Genomic DNA, 19102 nt, shown 5'->3' on the forward strand with positions numbered 1-19102 from the left:
CTAGACACACATTTCTATGAAATGTCCAGAATAGGCAAATCCATAGGGGCAGAAGGTAAATTAGTTGTTGCCAGGGGCCTGGGAGGAAGGGAGAATGGGGAGTAAAGGCTGATGGGTATGGTATTTCTTTCGAGGGGGGCGATGACAATGTTCTGGAATTAGCAGTGATTATTGTCTATCAAAGTATACCATTGGACTATATACTTTATAATGTTGCATATTCTATTAGGCGGACTATATCTCAATTTGAAAAAAAAAAAAAAAAGAACCATGTTGTGATAAATAGAGAACCAGTTGCCAGAAGATCAAACATGTTAGTAGGTGGAGAAAAGGGGAGCGAAGATTCAAACTCTTCCACAACGGAGGTCAGAGGGAGTTAGCGGTGCGGCTGGGAGCCATGCATTTTTGTTCTTGCCTTGGAAACTCCCCTATTCTTCCTATTCCAGCCCATTCTTCTACGTTTTTTCGGGCCCATTAACATGTCGGGTTTGCGTAACACTAGTTAATATCCAGTCAGACAATGTTATGAAGAGAAAGAACGTGAGTGTCACATGTCTGGTTAAACACAGTTCCTCAACCTTGAGGCTCTGAATGTCCTTTGGCTTTGAAAAAATAAAAATGGCATTAATACCTACAAGCTTACTGGTGGGCTCTGTGCAAGTAACCTCTTCCACGTGTGTGTCTTCCCCTGCCCACTGCTTCCTCCCCCCCCGCCCCCCCCACCCCCCACCCCCGGCTCCCTATTAAGAAAGACTATGAAGAATTATGCAGCCAAAACACTTTAGTAGTTTGTTATCCTTCCCCCCAACTATCTCAGTGCTCTACCCCCACTGTCCCCCCCCCTCTTTCCTGGTAGCTCACCCATGGCCTTATACCCATCGGCTCGGTGCTTCCTCTTACCCAGGCAGCCCTCCTGCTGAGATGAATGCCCTGTGTTTATGTGTAGTGAAAACAAAATACAGGCCACTCCAAATTATCCTATTTCCTCCTGTCTTTAGTGCCGCCTTCTCTTCATGGAGCTATTGTGCCTGAGCCAAGGGGAGAATGAGAACTGACCCGACAGGTTACATCTGCTGGACCGACAGCAATTGTTTTTCCACAGACTGCGATACGAACGAACACGAACGGTGGACGCTGCGCTAGAGATCATCTCCATTTCCGTTCAATTCCCTCATTTTACAGATAAAACGTGTGCTGACTCAGTCTATTGGCTTTTGGATATTCGTGGGCTTATCTTTATGGGAGTAAAACATAACAACAGTTATCCTCAAAGACTGTCTCATAATCAAAGTTGAAGAAATACTGTTCTAGATATCTTTTTGTTTTTTAAAAAACTCTATCTTATTTGAAGAGGAAAACTCAAGTATTTTTGCAAAAGCTTTCTGTTGCAGAGCAACGGGACAGACTAAAGGTAGCTCACAAAATAAGGGAACATTTCTTACGTGTTATTTTTTTTTTCTCCAAATTCTTCTACAGAGGTCCAGACAGATGGGCTACGTTTCCTTTCTACTCACTGAGGAGACAGAGAAGACTTGAGGACTGAAGCTTGTCACCACTGTCCTGAATGTACTGAAATCCTAACAGCTTTGGCTGAAAAAACGTCCAAAGCAGGCAGTGAAAATACATTTCAAATAGGACAAACTCCAAACTCTCTATGCTGGAATCCCAAGGCATGGAGGGAAAACTGGCTCCTTGGAGGAAAGCAGTTGAAGAAATAAGTAGAGTGATCTAGACCCTATTCCAGTATGTTTGAAGTACTTGGGGATAGAATAACCCCTTTCCTTTATTCATCTACATAGGTCCATGAGCCATGAGAACATGACTCCCCATGCGAAGCTCCTCAATACAAGACATCTAACGGCATCACGTAGATCCTTTCTCAGGGGTTGGGCGGGGGGAGGGGCGAAGCCTAAAGAATCTGAAATGGTGAGCCCCTGTTTTAATGCAAGTTCTGAGAACAGCCTTGAAGAGGAGTTTCTGGCAGTGAGGAACAGCCCAAGAAGCAAGGGCCCCGGAATCAGGCAGACCTAGGTCTGAATTCTGGCTGTCGCTTCCTGGTGAAGGGACTTAAGTAACGAACGTCTCCGAGTCTTTTTAGCAGCATTTACCTCATAAGGCAACTTGAGGATTAAAGGAAAGAGCATGTGCAAAGCACCTAGCATAAGGCTGGGCACAGAGTGGGTGCCTAGCAGTGACGATGTGATGTTTGCACAGGCGGTGAGCAGGAAGCCTGGGGATGCCCATGGGTGGCATGGCCAGGAGCTCCCGAAGCATAGGGAAAAGGAGCTCCCTGCTCGAAAGGTCCTATTCCAGTGAGAAGCTGACTCCAAGGGACGACGCCCAAAAGGCCGGTTGTCATTCAGGTCCTACCTAGTGCCGGGGAATGCGGAATTGTATTACTCGCGAAGCTTCTTAAGTGGTGCTGTCACTTACTGACAGTGTGAAGCTAGGCAAGTCAGCCGATGTCTCTGAGTTTCAACTTCCTCATCCCCGAAATGAGGATGACACTCCCTGTATCACAAGAGTTGCTGGAAAACCGAAAATGAAGTGCCGTGTGAGGGGCCACGTCCGGAGCATTTCCCACGTGCCAGGCTCTGTTCTAAGAGTTTAAGACGCACCGTCTTACTTGCAGCACAAGCGAAAGGTCTTAGCGTAGTGCCGGGGCGCAGTAAATACCTAGCAGAGGTAGGTATTAAAGAAATGATATGGGGCGGAGGAGCAACTACCAGCAACTACCAGCTTCCCAGAGAAAGAAGATGCCTTGGCATACACGTGGGAAGAATCCGATGCAGCTGGGAGAAGACAAGTAACAGTGGGGTATGACTATCGCAAAGCTTCTGAACTACCACACACGGGAACTAATAAAAGTTACCCTAAATCACCCCAAAAGGACAGCCCTGAGGTGCCATCTTCATCCTTAACGTTGATGCCTTTCTGACTCTGAGAAGAAGCCGCCAGGATTTCCGGGACACACCGAAAAGCGACGACAATATCCTGAAGTGTGTAAGCTTGTGTGGGCACGCAGCCGTCTAAAAGGAAGCAGATGGCGGTTGACTGGGGGAGCGTTAGGGCGTCTCTGTGACTGCGGCTCGACTCTGCCTTCAGAGGGTGGCCACACCTACCGCAACGAGATTCTCAACAATAATTCAAAAGGGGTAAGGCTTAGATTTTCCTCATTCTCCCTTAGAGCTTATGTTCTTGGCACAACACTGATGCGCCACAGACGAGCCAGCATGTGAGTGTGCTCTATCCCGATAAGGTACAGCCTTTCTACATCGTAGAGCCCTTCAGCTCCTAAACTCATGGAGCTCGTACTGTTAGAAGCAATGAAGTGAATTTTTTAAAATAAGCCATCGGTCTGGACCTGTGTAGGTGAATGAAGGAGAAGCACTTTAAAGTCAGGAAAAAAAAAAAAGTATCCTTAACATTTAGGATTATCAACCACTGTTGGTTTTCCATAATATATTTCATTCCTGATTTCATCTGAAAGAAATAGGATTATTACTACCATTCAAAAAGTGGTACCTTATTAATAAACTCTTGGCATGGCTTTGAGGTGGGTTTCAGATTCAAAATAGACTTTACCACACCGCTAACGTGTTCACTCAGTGTTTATCAATAACTTAAGAGGCTTCATTCAAAAAACTTACTGAGATAGAATTACCTGAAACCCAGGGGTGAATCGAGGCCTTGTAGGGTCTGAACCTCATCTACTTTGGGAAATCCTGCCTCATCAAAACATGCAAAATTATGCGTACAGGAACTGCGAGGGTCCCTCCCGAGACTTCGGAAGGGGCCTACGTAAGTGAGAAGACCTGAAGTTTAAGCTTCAGTCAGTTCAAGATAAATCCACCTCAGCTGGGGCCCAAAAGGTTTACAAACTTATTCAATGCTGGAGAAAATAGTGTTTCAACTTATAAACACCCCAGTAATAAGTCACGTAGGTAACAACGTGACTGAATTCACGGGATGGCATCTCCCTTGCGCATGCTCTCTTTCTCTCAGAATAAATAAAGAAACGTTAAAAATAAAAAAGAAAAGAAAAGTTTGGCCCCAAACAAGGAGCCCAACCTCCAATACACACTTACTGTACTGTGATAATTTTTTGGAAGTTAACTGTGAATTCGTTTTAGTAGTACAGCTCTATTCAAACCACATTGAAAGGGCGGGCCTACGCCGGCTGACTCCATCTTGTTCTGTGTCCTTCACCTTGACCACACCTCCTCCCCTTGAGTAACCCCCCCCCCCCCACCTGCTAACAGAACTCGGACCCTTCCCCCAGGACCCTTCCCCAGCCAATCGGCTGAGGCCACAGCCATTACCTCACCAACTGCCCCTAGGCCCCCATAGAACCTTGGTCCTTTTGAAACTGGCTCTCTCTCCCCGGTATCTCACCGCTGCATCAGTGCAGGTAGGGGATTGAGCTCGAGCTAAGCTCGAATAAAGGCTCTTTTGCTTTTACATCGGACTCGGCTCCCTGGCGGTATTTGGGGATCACGAATTCTGGGCATAACACACATGACGTGAGTATTAATTTATTCTCAATACCAGCTAGCTCTGGTTCTTTAATTACCTTTTTCTGTCATGTAAGATTGATGAGGGAGCATGAGGCAAGTTGAGGGCAAAATACAAGTTAGCACATGCCCCCGCCCCAGGTGGGATATGTGTGATTCTGGCTGCTCGAGGGCAAAGGAAAGGAAAGAAAACAAATGGTTAACTGATAGAGATCTCAGTCGGGCAAGATAGGAGTTTCCATCAGTTTACAAATATCTTAGTAAATTACAAGAAAAAGGCAATCTTATCAATAGCCTAATCTCCAGAAACCTACAGAATCAGCTTCCTGGAGCCCCAACATCACCCCTCCATAGTGATATGGGGAACAAAGGCAAGAAGGAAATCTCAGGTAAAATTAAATTTCCTTATAACCTGCAGCCTATTGACAGATACTTGACAGATACAGGCAAATAAAATATTTCTCCAGGAACTCCCTACTGTCTTAATGCTTTGCTAGAGGGGAAAACAACCTTAGCTTGACAACAGCAAGGCCTCTGGTATCTTAGGAGTCCTCTTTCACATATCACAGTCCCTCTGGAGACTTCCCTTTTGACTTTACCTCCCAATTCCATAGCATATAACCTGTCACTCTTCACAACCCCAGCGCAGTTCTTTCTGCCCACGGTCCTGTCCCTGTGCTTTAATAAAATCACCTTTTTGCACCAAAGACACGTTCAAGAATTCTTTCTTGAGCGTCGGCTCCCGACTCCCCACCATCTCCCCAAAACTTCATCAAGATGAACGTGGAAACTCAACACAAGCAAGTTGTTGCCTTGTCCACGACAAATCTTTTCTATTCCACAACCATCCCCTACTTTGTCACCCCCTAGCTCGTTACCCTGCTGCACTGATGCCAGCATGGCTCACATACGTTTTCCCATCAACGGCCATCTTTTTCTCCTTCCAGTATGAAAGATTCTTGGGGACAGTCCCTGTGTATTCTGTGTACCCCCAGGACTTAGTACATTGTCGACATAGAGTGCGCGTGGCACTGAGTGTTTTTCAATGAATTCATTCATTGTTATCAACGGATTCCACCCTATTTCGTCCTGTATTGCCTACATAACTATGAAATTCAGATTCTTCGAAGAGGCTCTTGGTGTTATAAGATGCTTAGTAGAGGTGGTGAGTTTTAAGACATTATATTGACACCACTAAAACCTCTTGGTGGAGAAACTCAATGAGCCCGTTCTCTGGCATGCTGGCAAAACAAAAAACTGACCCTCAGTATTCTTTCCCCAGGTTAGGCATCAGCAAATTAATGAGAGGAGAGAGGAGGCCCCTGCTCTTGGGCACCCGCAGGAACTTACTCCAGCTCCGGACACACCGTAAACACTTTCATCTAACGGAAGATAAGTTGTGAAATCAGATTTCTGAACCACAAGACAGTAAGACAGTCTTTTCCAGCGTCTGCTTTAGAGGAGGGTCTTCAACCTTGAGTCTAAAAATCCCCCTCAGGCCACTGAACATGTCCAGTATGATTTGCTTTTTTACAGAGAAATCACAGAATTTTCCGGCTGAAACGGAATAACACACTTCTTAACTGAAGAGTGGTCAGGAAAGAAAACACATGGAGAGCAGTGCCCTGTGGCAGGCATTCAGGAGTTCTTTCTGCTTTCCTGATGGCTGAAGAAGCACCCACACCTTTTGCTGCCTGGAGAACTCTGTGCTAAACTTAGTTCTTTGAAGTTCTCTTTTGCATAGGAAACTTGCACATGAGCAGGAATCAAAGTTAAATTCAAAAGTGGATTTCAAGGACCATGCACACCTTGGGGAAGCATCACTGTCACGAATTCCCATGATAATACTGACTTGGGTGTTACTTGCTTGGGGCTTTCATCGCCCACACAAAGCTGGGTACGAGGGAGGGCAGAGAGTGCCATTTAGGAGTTAAGACAAGTCTCTTGGCCTCTTTGTACCTTAGTTTCCTCATTTGAAAAAAAAATGGATTTTAAGACCTACTTTCCAGAATTCATACTGGGTTTATTAACACACACCTAACCAATCACTGTATGATATTTTTATATGTAGTTTTTTTTTTTTTACATGTATTCATTTTCTATTTCACTTACAGCTTGTGTAAAAACGGCATTCCATGCCAGGCCTGAAATGTTCCAAAGCTCAGTTCGGTGAGTAAATTGCAACCAAGATTTCTACACAGACACACACACACAAAAAAAAACAAGACACAAACGAAGAGAAAAAAAAGATATTCTTTTAGAATATTTATCCTTTGGCAGTGATTCTAATTTCTCGATAATGAAACATAACCAAAATACTCTCTCCATACACTAAAGAAATCTCACTATGAAAGATACTTGCCTTTTTAAAAAAATATTTGCATGAAAGATTTATACTTTCATGTTTATACATGTGGTGCATTAGATACAAATCAGTAAATGCTCAATAAATACTTGTGTTAAGTAAGTATTCTTTTCTAGAGAAGTAAGTTTATTTCTCTAGAAAAACGTTTCACAACTTTAGCACTGTTGAGATTTATGGTTGGATAATCTTTGTTATGGGGGGGGGGGTGCTGCCCTGTGAACTGTAGGGTGTGACAGCAGCCCTGGCCTCCACCCACTAGATGCCAGGAGCACATCTACAGTCTGACAATCAAAAATGTCTCTAGACACTACCAAGTGTCACCTGGATGCAAAATCACCCTGGCAGAGAACTGCTGCTCTAGAACGATTCACTCTGATCTCTATAATAACTCTCACACCACACTTTGCCACAGACAAAAAAGATTTGCTATATAATTTTAGTAGCTTTCGACTAATAAAGTTTCATTCATTCAAAATGAATAACAAAGAGGTTTACAATTAAGTTTAATACAAATTCCAAATATAATGAAATTATATTTGTAACTTACACAAACTTCAAAAAAGGTAGTGATTCAAATGTACGTCTTTCAATAGATTGTATTTTATTGCAGGATAAATCTCTAGGAAAAGGAAAAGGAAAATATTGCCTCAATTAGCTATAAGATATCTAATTAGTAGGATGGTAGTATTGAATAAGTAGCTTTTGGCTAAACTCTGAGTATTAGGAATTGTTATTTGAACCTTCCAGAGCCCCTAACCCTGTCCTCCCCTTTCTTAAGAGTCTCACCTTTGTGATCTTCATACATAAAATATACAACTATAGATCTTGATAGATCTTGGAAGTAATCTTTCCTGAGAGCAGAAGAATTGATTAAATGACTTTTTGTGGCCTCATCAATTTCTAAATTGTGAGCTCAAAGTGGTGATCTCCACATATAATTGCTAATATTAAAAGGGATATTCTCCCATTAGCACACCTTCCTGGTTTAGTTCTATTTCTTGACACCAAGTCAATAGATACCTTTTCGTTTAACTTGAAAAGAAGTGACTCCTCTAATCAATACCTGACTTTGAACGAACTCAGAATTATATTATCATATTCATAGAAATTTATTTTTGGTTGTACGTTGCCTAAACGGTCTATGAATTTATCAATTGCTTCAGCTGCAAGTGGGGCCAACAAAAAAACAACATGGTACTGGACTTTTATTTGGAAACACCCATTCTGGATTATGGTTGACCCTCTTATTTCCGTTGATTTCAGCCGAGTCCCTCACTTTCCACCTACATGGGGACCACCATCTTCTGACTGGCATTTTCATCTCTGGTCTCTCCCATCCTAATCTATACTGCACACAGTCACCAGATTAATTCTCCAGGAGTGGCTCTCAAATATCAGAGGCACTTGGGAACTTCCTCAAGATGCAAATTCTCAGCTCTACTCTGGACTGAGTGAATCAGGAACTGTGGAGGTGGAACCTGTGTTCTGACAAGGCCTCCAAGTGACCCTGGTGCAGTCTAAAGTTTGTCCTAGAGCACTGCTGTGATAACACGGTAGCCTGGCATATTATCCAAGGCCTTCAAAATCCTAAATCCGGCTCTAGTTTCCTACTCTACAGATACCAAAGAAATTTCTCCTGCATTTTGCCTTTCACTCACTCTATTTTGCAAGCATATTCTTCCCAAGATGTCTATCTGATGATACGTCATAGCCATTCAAGGTTCTGTTCAAACAGCATTTCTCTAGTAACTTCCCTGATCCAACTTGAAGTCTTCCCCCCTCTTCTCTGTTCCAAAAACAACTTGTACTTCTCATTGCCCAAATCCATTTCTTCCCCTCCCCCTCTCCTCCTCCTCCTTCTTCTCCTTCTTTTAATTTTTTAAAGTAGACTCCACGCCCAACCTGGGGCTTGAACTCACGACCCTGAGATCAAGAGTCACGTGCTCTACTGACTCAGCCGGGCAGGTGCCCCAATTCCTTCTTAATATAGTTATTCTGGCATTCCATTTCCTCTGGGCATAAACTCCATGAAAGTATGGACTAGTCTTGCTCATCTGCGTTGTCTACTGTGTTTAAACCTGATGCATGGACAAAGAACAAACTCAAATATTTATAAAATAAATTAACAGCTGGGTAGTGAGTAGAAGGAGCAAAATGACTGAAAAGAAATGTGGTTTTACGACTTTGTGGCTCCCTCTTCTGCACTTTGTCAGTGCTTCATCATCCATTTAGTGCTTATGCGTTATGGTTTAAGCTTCTGTTTATTTTCCCTGTGAAATCATGAGTTCCTACAAGGGTGGCAAGCCTGCCTTAACCATCTGCGTGCCTACGGTACTGGGCATAGGGCCTGTCACTTTCTGTTTCAGGTTTTGATTCACATTTTTTTTTGAATGAATGAATGAGAACACTTCACCTGACATGAAATAATTGGCTTACAAAGTACCTCAGAGTAGAAATAATGAAAGGCCCAACCCATTGCGCAGTTTGTCTCTTTTGTTTTTCTCCAAACTGTGTTTGTAACGTTTGGAGCCCAGATGGCAGAGGTAGCCAAGAAGACCAATACAAAGTGGTTGTCCCCTAACACTTGGAAGGTTTGATAATTTGAAGGACTATTTTTAGTGTCATATGAGATTCTTTTTACTCACTACCCTTAAGCCTTCCACATTTGCAAGAAGAATCTATTTTCTAAAGCACATCATTAATAAGGATTAATGAGGGGCGCCTGGATGGCTTAGTCGATTGAGCATCTGACTTCGTTCGGTTCAGGTCATGATCTCACTGCTCATGAATTCGAGCCCCGCATCGGGCTCTGGGCCTACAGCTCAGAGACTGAAGCCCGCTTCGGATTCTGTGTCTCCCTCTCTCTCTGTGCCTACCCTGCTCATACTCTGTCTCTCTCTCTCTCTCAAAAATAAATAAACATTAAAAAATTTTTTAAAAAAGGATTAATGAAATACACAGCTTTGGATGGCATGGACAAAGAATAAACACTGAACCTCCATAGCAAAGAACATTAGTATCTCTGCAAGTCTAATGTACAGAGATATATGCAAACATTTCTTCCTTGACAATGAGGCTGGAGAGATGTTTGTTCTGTAATTAGCGAAGTTAGAGGCATTTCTGATGTTTGTTTAGTGTAAACATTTCTAACTATACCACTTAACCATCATTATATTTTTAAAGATTTCATTTTTTTTAAGTAATCTCTATACCTAACGTGGGGCTCTAACCTACAACCTCGAGATCAAGAGTTGCAGACTCTAATGACTGAGACAGCCACGTGCCCCTTAGCCATCATTGTTTTAATGTTTATTTGTTTTTGAGAGAGACAGAGACAGAGCATGAGTGGGGGAGGGGCAGAGAGAGAGGGAGACAGAATCTGAAACAGGCTCCGGGCTCTGAGCTGTCAGCACAGAGCCCGACACGGGGCTCGAACCCACAAACTGTGAGATCACGACCTGAGTCAAAGTCGGACGCCCAACCAACTGAGCCACCCAGGAGCCCCAACCCCTTAACCATCATTTTAAACATCTATTTTTATGGTGGCATAAGAAGTTCCACACGGATCACAGGAATCTACTCCTGAAGCCAAGAGCACATTGTATGTTAGCTAACTTAACAATAAATTACATAAAAAATAATAATAAAAAAATAAACTAATACAATTTCCCACACTGAAATCCTTAATCTGTTCTCTTGATAATTTAATATATACTTGGTAATACTGCTTACATAATTCACCTGCTTAGTTAAATATTTAATATTCAAATATTTAATTTAGATTAAATTATTTAAAAATTCTGGGTTAATGGCATTCAAATTAATGTAAGTGTTCTATATTTTCTTGTCTTGTAGGTGACAATTTGAGGTTAACTTCAATTCCTCTCATTTTACTAAGCCAACTTTTTCAAACCTTTTCTGTAAAGGCCAGACAGTAAATATTTTAGGCTTTGCAGGCCATATACGGTCTCTGTCACATATTCTCTGTTTCTTTCTCTTCTTTTCTCTTTTACAGCCCTTTAAGCACACGAAAATCATTCTGAACTCATAGGTTGTATCAAGACAGACCATACACAGGATTTGATCCATGGGCCATAAATAATAAATATAAATAAAAGCAGATGGTATATGAACACTTACATAACAAGGTTCATATGGCTGTCCATCATTGCTCAGACTTCATTACCCCTTTTCCTCCACAACTGAAGGGCTTTTTCCTACATCTTGTCTATAAAATTAAAAAGTTGAAAGTGCATAGGAGGTATTTAATGCTAGAGATGGGCTGGGTCCCCACAGACTTACAGAGTTATAGAATTTAATAGAGAGAATTATAGAATTCCACTAAGGAGAATTATAGAATTCTACTGTTAGAAGAAATTGTTGCAATTATCTAATTTGAACCCTGTATATTTTAATAAATAATATAACTAAAAACTCATAATAAATGATGAACTGATTAACTTACAAATACTGGAGGGATAGCAGGCCTTCAAATGTGTCTTTACGTAATTCGGTCAGATAATTGTCACGGAGAATTCTGCAAAATGAAAAGGTCATTTCTCGGTCAAAATGCAAAATAACTACAACTATTGGCTACACAGGACCGCTAGATGTGAGAGAAACCTGGGTGATGGTGCCACCAAATACACTAATTCTTATTTAATGTAGGGATGGTGGTCTCTGCTGTTTGATTCAAATCTTTTCTTCTCACATACTCCTTTGTCTCTCTCTCTCTCTCTCTCTCTCTCTCTCTCTCTCTCTCTCTCTCTCTCTCACACACACACACACACACACACACACACACACCTATCTACTCTTCACACCAAAATGTACATTTAATGCCTACTCTCTGGATCACAAAATCTGTTAGAACCCAGCCCTGAGTGGCAAAAACATGGACAGAACTGCCACTTCCTCCTCTCTTTTCCCAAATTTTATTGTGGAAGCCCTATTTATAACCATATCAGTGCTACAAGTAAAGCCATCTAATTTTTTCCCCAACTAAAAAATATCTGTGAGAACTAAAAATGTGCATAAAATGCACAGAACATAAATGCTCAGTTTAATAAGTATAGAGTAAATACCCGTGTAACACTATTTGTTCATTCTACTGTTGGTGGATACTAGATTTTTCTAATTTTTAGTTATTATAAACAGTGCTGCTTTGAACATTTTTCTGTTTATATCCTAGTACACATTTGCCTAAGTTTCTCCAGGATTTAACAGGGGTACAAAATTGTCTTCCTAAGAGGTTGTGCTAGTTCAAGCTGGCAGATTGAAACAGGCCAAGTCTCTACCAAACTCCAAACTCCACCAAAGTCCCTAAGAATGATTAGAAAAGATACAATTAGAAAATCCACAACCTTAGCTCAAAGCCAAGGGAATAAATGAGCTCTACAAACACTCCCCACCAGAAATGCCTTGGAGCCACCTACAGGGTGATTAGCTGGGATACTGCAGTAGGACCAAGGACAGCACATCAATCCCGCATCCTTCCTCCTTGGATCTGGCAGCAAAGGGTGTTTTCTTCCAGGCAGGAGCCATTGGTGTTAGAAGGGGGCAGGGTCCCAGAACCCTGGAGGAAGGGTATACACTCTGACTAGCCATTAGAAGTCACCTCCCACCTCTTCTTTAACTCTCAGGGGGACCTGTCACCAATAACAAGCCCCGTGGTTCATTTCACCTCTTCCTTAGGACCAGAAAACAGAAGCAAGTCAAATCTCAACTACAAAGATAAATTGCACTCAGGAATGACCAAATGGAGTGAGAAAGCCAATTCTATTCAGGACAGAAAATAAAAAACAAATATAACAGCTTATAGTCGATGACACAGTTAACAGAGAAAACACAAACGGATTTGAGAATACCAACATTAATGGGGCACCTGCGTGGCTCAGTCGGTTAAGCATCCGACTTCGGCTCAGGTTGCAGTCCATGGGTTCAAGCCCTGCACTGGGCTCTGTGCTGAAGCTCAGAGCCTGGAGCCTGCTTCAGATTCTGTGTCTCCCTCTCTCTCTGCCCCTCCCCAACTTGCACTCTGTCTCTCACTCTCTCTGTCTCTCTCTCAAAAATAAACAGTATAAAAAATTTAGAATAGCATCATTAATATATCCTCAGACAGAGGTAAACAGTACATCTAATAAAAAGAACCAACTCAAGATGATATGAATGAAAAGTATTATCATTAGTAAAAAACTCAGTCTATGAGCAGCAGAAATGGTCGTTGAATAAATTAGAAAACTTGAGAGATCTGGCCACTGATTTCTTACCAATACTTGAAATTCTGTGTATTTATTCTACTTACATATTTGTTTTTATATTATATATTTGTAAACCCCTTGACAAGTGGGATATTTGGTCAGTTTTGTTCTTGAGCTTATATCCCTGGCATGTAAAACAGTTCCTGGGACATAGGAGATGCTCCATAAATATTTGTTGAATGAATTCAGAAAGTGACAGGTATCAATTTGCAAATATACTACTTTTAATTAAAACAAATCATTCATTTATCATCATTTATGAGAATAAGTACAACTTCACAGGAAAACAAATGTCTTTCTCCACCTCCACCCCAATTTGTGACTCAATCTTTTGAGACAAGAACCTTTTGAGAATTTCATAAAAGCTATTGAATGGACCCTTTCCCTAGAAAACTGCACTTTCTTGAATACGTGCAAAGGTGTGCATGCGATTTCAATTTGCAGACCATCCCTTTAGGGCTCAGGTCCGTGAATAGAATGGACTGAATTTGTGGGTGCCAAACTTGGATGGAAAATAGAATCACATCTCTATTTTCACAAACCTCTAACTAGAATTAGCATTTCCTTCCATTAGGAATGCAGGCAACAAACCACAGATTAGTGTAGTTAATTTGGTCCCCAGCAGAAATCAGATATTTTCATATCACATATTTGGCGTGGATATCTCAAAATATCATTTATTCTCATCAGTACCTTGAAGTTATAATAGTTAGTAGGCGTACCATTATATTTTGTTATTTAATATTCTAACAGAAGCAGATTTATTGCTATATCACTAATCTTTTTAAAAAGTTTTTGAAAACTCTATTTCCACATAATTTCCTTTTCCTATATATTTTAACTTATTATACATTTGAAAACATTATCCCAAGAACATAAACTTCTGCAGATCAACAATAGATATATAGAAGGGTGCCTGGGTGGCTCAGTCTGTTAAGTGTCCAACTTCAGCTCAGGTCATGATCTCACGGTTCGTGGGTTCGAGCCCCACATTGGGCTCTCTGCTGACAGATCAGAGCCTGGAGCCTGCTTCCAATTCTGTGTCTCCCTCTCTTTCTGCCCCTCCCCTGTTCATGCTCTGTCTCTCAGCAATAAATAAATGTTAAAAAAATTTTTTTTTTAATTTGATATATAGAAAAAAAGGTTAAAAATGCTGCCCCAGGGAACTATTGACCCATAGTTAAAACTTCTGTCTTACAAGGCATAACCCTCAAGCTGAATTAGAAATCATCAAATCTTGGGGCACCTGGGTGGCTCAGTTGGTTAAGTGTCTGACTTCGGCTCAAGTCATCATTTCACAGTTTGTGGGGTCGAGCCCCACATCAGGCTCTGTGCTGACAGCTCGGAGCCTAGAGCCTGCTTTGGACTCTGTGTCTCCCTCTCTCTCTGCCCCTTCCCTGCTCGCTCTCTCTCTCTCTCAAAAATAAATAAACATTTAAAAAAATTTTTTTTTCCAACGTTTTTTATTTATTTTTGGGACAGAGAGAGACAGAGCATGAACGGGGGAGGAGCAGAGAGAGAGGGAGACACAGAATCGGAAACAGGCTCCAGGCTCCGAGCCATCAGCCCAGAGCCCGACGCGGGGCTCGAACTCACGGACCGCGAGATCGTGACCTGGCTGAAGTCGGACGCTTAACCGACTGCGCCACCCAGGCGCCCCTAAAAATTTTTTAAGAATCATCAAATCTTACCAGATTCGTGTTCTAGTATATAAACTACCAAATACACGCTTTTCAAAAAAATATTTTTTTTAATTTCAGTTTATTTTTTTAATAGGTAATATATATTTGCATGGCTCAGAATTCCAAAGGTATATAATACACAATTCAAAGTTTTTCTCCTACCCCTGTCCCTCAGCCTACCCACTCTCTCCACTCTCTCTTGTTTCTTGTGCCAAATTACTTTCATTTTTCTTACAAGTTTGGGAAATAAGATCTCCAAGTTTAGATACTATCATGAGAAAATATAAACTATAGATAGTATTTAAGAAATTCATAAAATTCATAAGAAAACAACTACCTTGTTCTACCATTTGTCCCTTACCAGTAAGGTTATCAGACTAAGGGGCAGGGGGGAATCTACTTTAGGGGGATCATAATCCCTACATTTAGATTACTATGACTGTTATATCTTTTATTATTAATTCAGAAGTCATTTATGACTTATCTACCCAAGTTGAACTAATGATATGACACTCAATCTGTCATGAAAAATGCCAGTCAATTACTTTGAGTATAATATTGTTTCCAAAATTACTTGTGTCTACACTGACTTTTTCTACAAATCAATTTAAAAAAAAGATAACAAAAAAATTGGCAAAGGACAGAAAATTCAGACAAGAAACACAAATGCCCAGGAAACATACAGAGATATTTAAATGTATAAGTAATCAGAAAAATTCAAATTCAGAAGGGACCCATTTTATTCACCCACCAGATCAGCCAAGAAATGGAGAATATCCAAGAGTGGGAGGGTAGGAGGAAATGAATGCTGTCATGGTGTATGGATTGGTGTGTAAATTGGCACAACTTTTTTGAGGGCAATTAAAATTGTATATATCGACATCGTCTTCATCCCAACAATTCCATTTCCAGGGATCTATTCTACAGAAATACCCACCCACGTACACAAAGATGCATGTATGAGGTGGTCCATGCAGCAATGCATGTAATAAGGAAACTGGACACAGCCTAAACATCCATCAAGAGGGGAATTATTAAATCGTAATACACTCATACTATGGAACATTATGCAGCAGCTTGCATGGATGGGGTAACCCTCTATGTACTGGAAGAAAAAAAGTCTAAGACATACCACAAAGCAAAAGAATCGAGTTGTAGGATGTTACAATTTATGTAAAAAAAAGATAAGAAAATCACACAACAAACCCATTTTGCTGTAAATATGTATGTAGGCAAATGCATGGAAAAAGGTCTGGAAGGATATATACTAAATCCAGAGTAGTGGCTATCCCAGCAGTGGGGGGATCAGAACATAAGGCAGGTGTTCACTATATCTGTTATTTCATCAAAAAAAATTTTTTTAGTGTTTATTTATTTTTGAGACAGAGAGAGAGAGGGAATGAATGAGCAGGAGAGGGGCAGAGAGAGAGGGAGACAGAATCCGAAGCAGGCTCCAGGCTCTGAGCTGTCAACACGGAGCCCAACGTGGGGCTTGAACCCACGAACCGTTGAGATTATGACCTGAGCCGAAGTTGGACACTTAACCGAATAAGCCCCCCAGGCCCCCCTGTTATTTCATTTTTATATATTGAGACTAGAATCATGTATTCCTTGTATAATGGAAAATAAGTTGAAATTGATTCTAATTTTAAAGGGAACCTGCCAAACTTAATTTTTAAAATAAACACAGATGGGGCGCCTGGGTGGCTCAGTCGATTAAGCGGCCGACTTCAGCTCAGGTCATGATCTCGCGGTCCGTGAGTTTGAGCCCCGCGTCGGGCTCTGTGCTGACAGCTCAGAGCCTGGAGCCTGTTTCAGATTCTGTGTCTCCCTCTCTCTGACCCTCCCCCGTTCATGCTCTGTCTCTCTCTGTTTCAAAAATAAATAAACGTTAAAAAAAAAATTAACACAGAATTGCAATCGGTGGAGGTCGAGTTGGGATATGGAAGGGGAAACACCTTTCCGCAGAGCTACTGACCTCAAAGTTCTGGACCAAGAAGGACCTCAGAATGCAGTTAGTTTTTTTTTTTTTTTTTTTGTATTCGTATTTGGAGAGAATATACTCACAGTTTCTCAGCCCAACGGTATCCCTTCCATACATTTTTATCAATGTGAGAAATAGAGTTTCCTTGGAAATTTCTGTGAAGAAACACAGTTCAGATCCTTGAATAGGTAGGAAAGGAATGAACAGAATAAATAAAAGAATCACTGGCAACCTTGTGGGGAATATTCCAATGCAGTAAATGCCAACTTTCTAATTTCCACGGCTATCAGCATCCCAGGTGGTGCAATTAATAAAGAGATAGCGTGGGGCCACTGGCACAAACAAGGCAGCTCCTTAGAACCTGAACTTCCTATTTGTTCCATTCCTTGGGTAGATAACGCCTGTTAATTACTCTGGAGATAAGTACTTTTTTTCCCCAAATCACTTATGTGTCTAAAATGGTTCCTTCCACAAATCAAGGAGAAAATAATAATTCAAAGAAAAAAATGGTAAAAAATTTACCATTATCAGCAAACAAATGTAAAGAAGCCCTCTACTGACACCTCTCTAGGTGTTAGAAGGATAAGGGAAGTTAGAAATTAGAATAACTAACATGGAAAGATTTCTTAGACATATTGCATAGGGAAAAGCAACAAATCACTGGGCAAGGAATTAAAAAGTATCCCCTCATTAGGAAATTAGGAAAAAATGCAAAGGAAAGAGATGGGAAGGAAGGACACACACCAGAAAGGTGACAGGAGTTATCTTATGAGTGGTAGGGAGGGTGGGGTGGGATTTTCACGTTTTATCCTCTATACCTGTGACATTAAAAACAAAAAAAGTATCCATGCCAATTCATGTATCCATGAATTACACATGTTCAAAAGAAGCTATTAAATGCCTGAGGTTCAGTTTCAACCGCTAACTCTGCGTATGACTTTGAATCTTTACATTTAGTTTTGTCCTCTTCCCTCAGCAACAGCTTACCTGGTCAGTTTATATACACATTTTTTTCAGGGGAGTCAGGAATAAATTCAAAACAGATACCCATCTGCCCATGTGCCTGGTGGACATTTCCAGTCAACCTGAAGCCTTCCGGTTGCTCTATGTTCCCTGGTAAAAGATGCCTCAACTTCCATCATTCTCCTTATCTGGGACAGAAGTTTCAGAGTAATATCTGAGTTTTCTCTTTCCCGTGCACACCCCACCCGCGACTGTCATCAGTTAGTCTATCTTGTCACTTCCTCCTTTGCAGTGCTCTCAAGGCTTTTCTTTCTACTCTTTTCAGCCACTCTGATTCGGCCCCTTGTTACTTTATTCCCAGGTTTTGTTAGAACATTCTATCTGGTCTCGCTGGATCAAGCTCTCCTCTCCAGATCGGCCTATATGGGGAACTGAAAATAATCCTGTTTCAACGGTCTGTATCTCATGCTTGAAAACTTTCAATGGCTCTCTATAACTCAGAATCTAACGTTCAAACCTCTCTAGCTGATAGTCAAGGTTTCTCGTAATTGGATCTTTAACTGCTTAACCTAATTCTTAATTCCTGATCATTCCTGCAGCCGTGCCTTTGCCTAGACTTATACCCATTTTTTCTCTATTTAACACATCAGAGCCACTCTTTGGGTCTCAGCTAAAGTGTTAGCTTATCCATGCAGCTCTCCCTGACCTCCATACTCCGCTGATTACAGAGTCTGCTGAATTCCAACACCCATGGTACCTCTTTTAGTACTTAATTACATGCCACCTCCCTTTTTATGACCATTTCCTTTCTTCCCACCTGTCATTTCATGTTCTGAAGACGATTTCATCCTAGTGTGGCGCCCATAGTACTTACTCTTGGGTTGGGCCCAAACTGAGTACTGTATGTGGAAGGCCGGGCGTCAAAGATGAGGTCTGGGGAATCAAAATAATAACAGCTAACACTCATATTTTGCCAGGCACTGATCCAAGTGCTTCATATGTATTACCTCATCTAGGTCTCACAATAATCCCATGAGATGGTAACTATCATACTTTCCATTTCACAGAAAAGGAAACTGAGTCACAAAGCTAATAGATGACAGACCTCGGCCCAAACGCGGGCAATCTAGTTCCAGAATCTCTACTCTTCACTACTCTGTTGTATCCTATTATAGAGGATGGAGCAAAAATGGGAGAGTAGAGGTTAAGGGATGAAATAATGGGGCTAAAAATTGGATAAGGAAAAAGAATAAGGACAATTACAAGTAAAAGATTGGAGAAGGGCGAACAGTAGTAAAAAGGAAAATGAAGATAAGGGATAGTTGACAAAGAAA

General features: G+C 41.3%; 1 protein-coding gene and 1 long non-coding RNA gene across 2 annotated transcripts in view; one reads left to right on the forward strand and one right to left on the reverse strand.

Moving 5' to 3' along the window:
- Positions 1-19102, reverse strand: part of LOC131497278 (leucine-rich repeat-containing protein 37A2-like) — a 45228-nt gene that overhangs the window by 25334 nt on the left and 792 nt on the right. The window contains exons 2-3 of the mRNA XM_058703471.1: positions 16889-16960; positions 11345-11416 (exon numbers count right to left, since the gene is read on the reverse strand). Coding sequence (XP_058559454.1) covers positions 11345-11416; positions 16889-16960 — 144 coding nt within the window. The remainder of the gene's footprint in view (positions 1-11344; positions 11417-16888; positions 16961-19102) is intronic.
- On the forward strand, positions 4451-19051 carry LOC131497287 (uncharacterized). The gene is made up of 3 exons (XR_009254873.1): positions 4451-5942; positions 6629-6683; positions 18130-19051. It is a non-coding gene; the product is annotated as an uncharacterized LOC131497287 (long non-coding RNA).

This window comes from Neofelis nebulosa, chromosome 16 (genome assembly GCF_028018385.1).
Source record: "Neofelis nebulosa isolate mNeoNeb1 chromosome 16, mNeoNeb1.pri, whole genome shotgun sequence".
Lineage (NCBI taxonomy): Eukaryota > Metazoa > Chordata > Mammalia > Carnivora > Felidae > Neofelis > Neofelis nebulosa.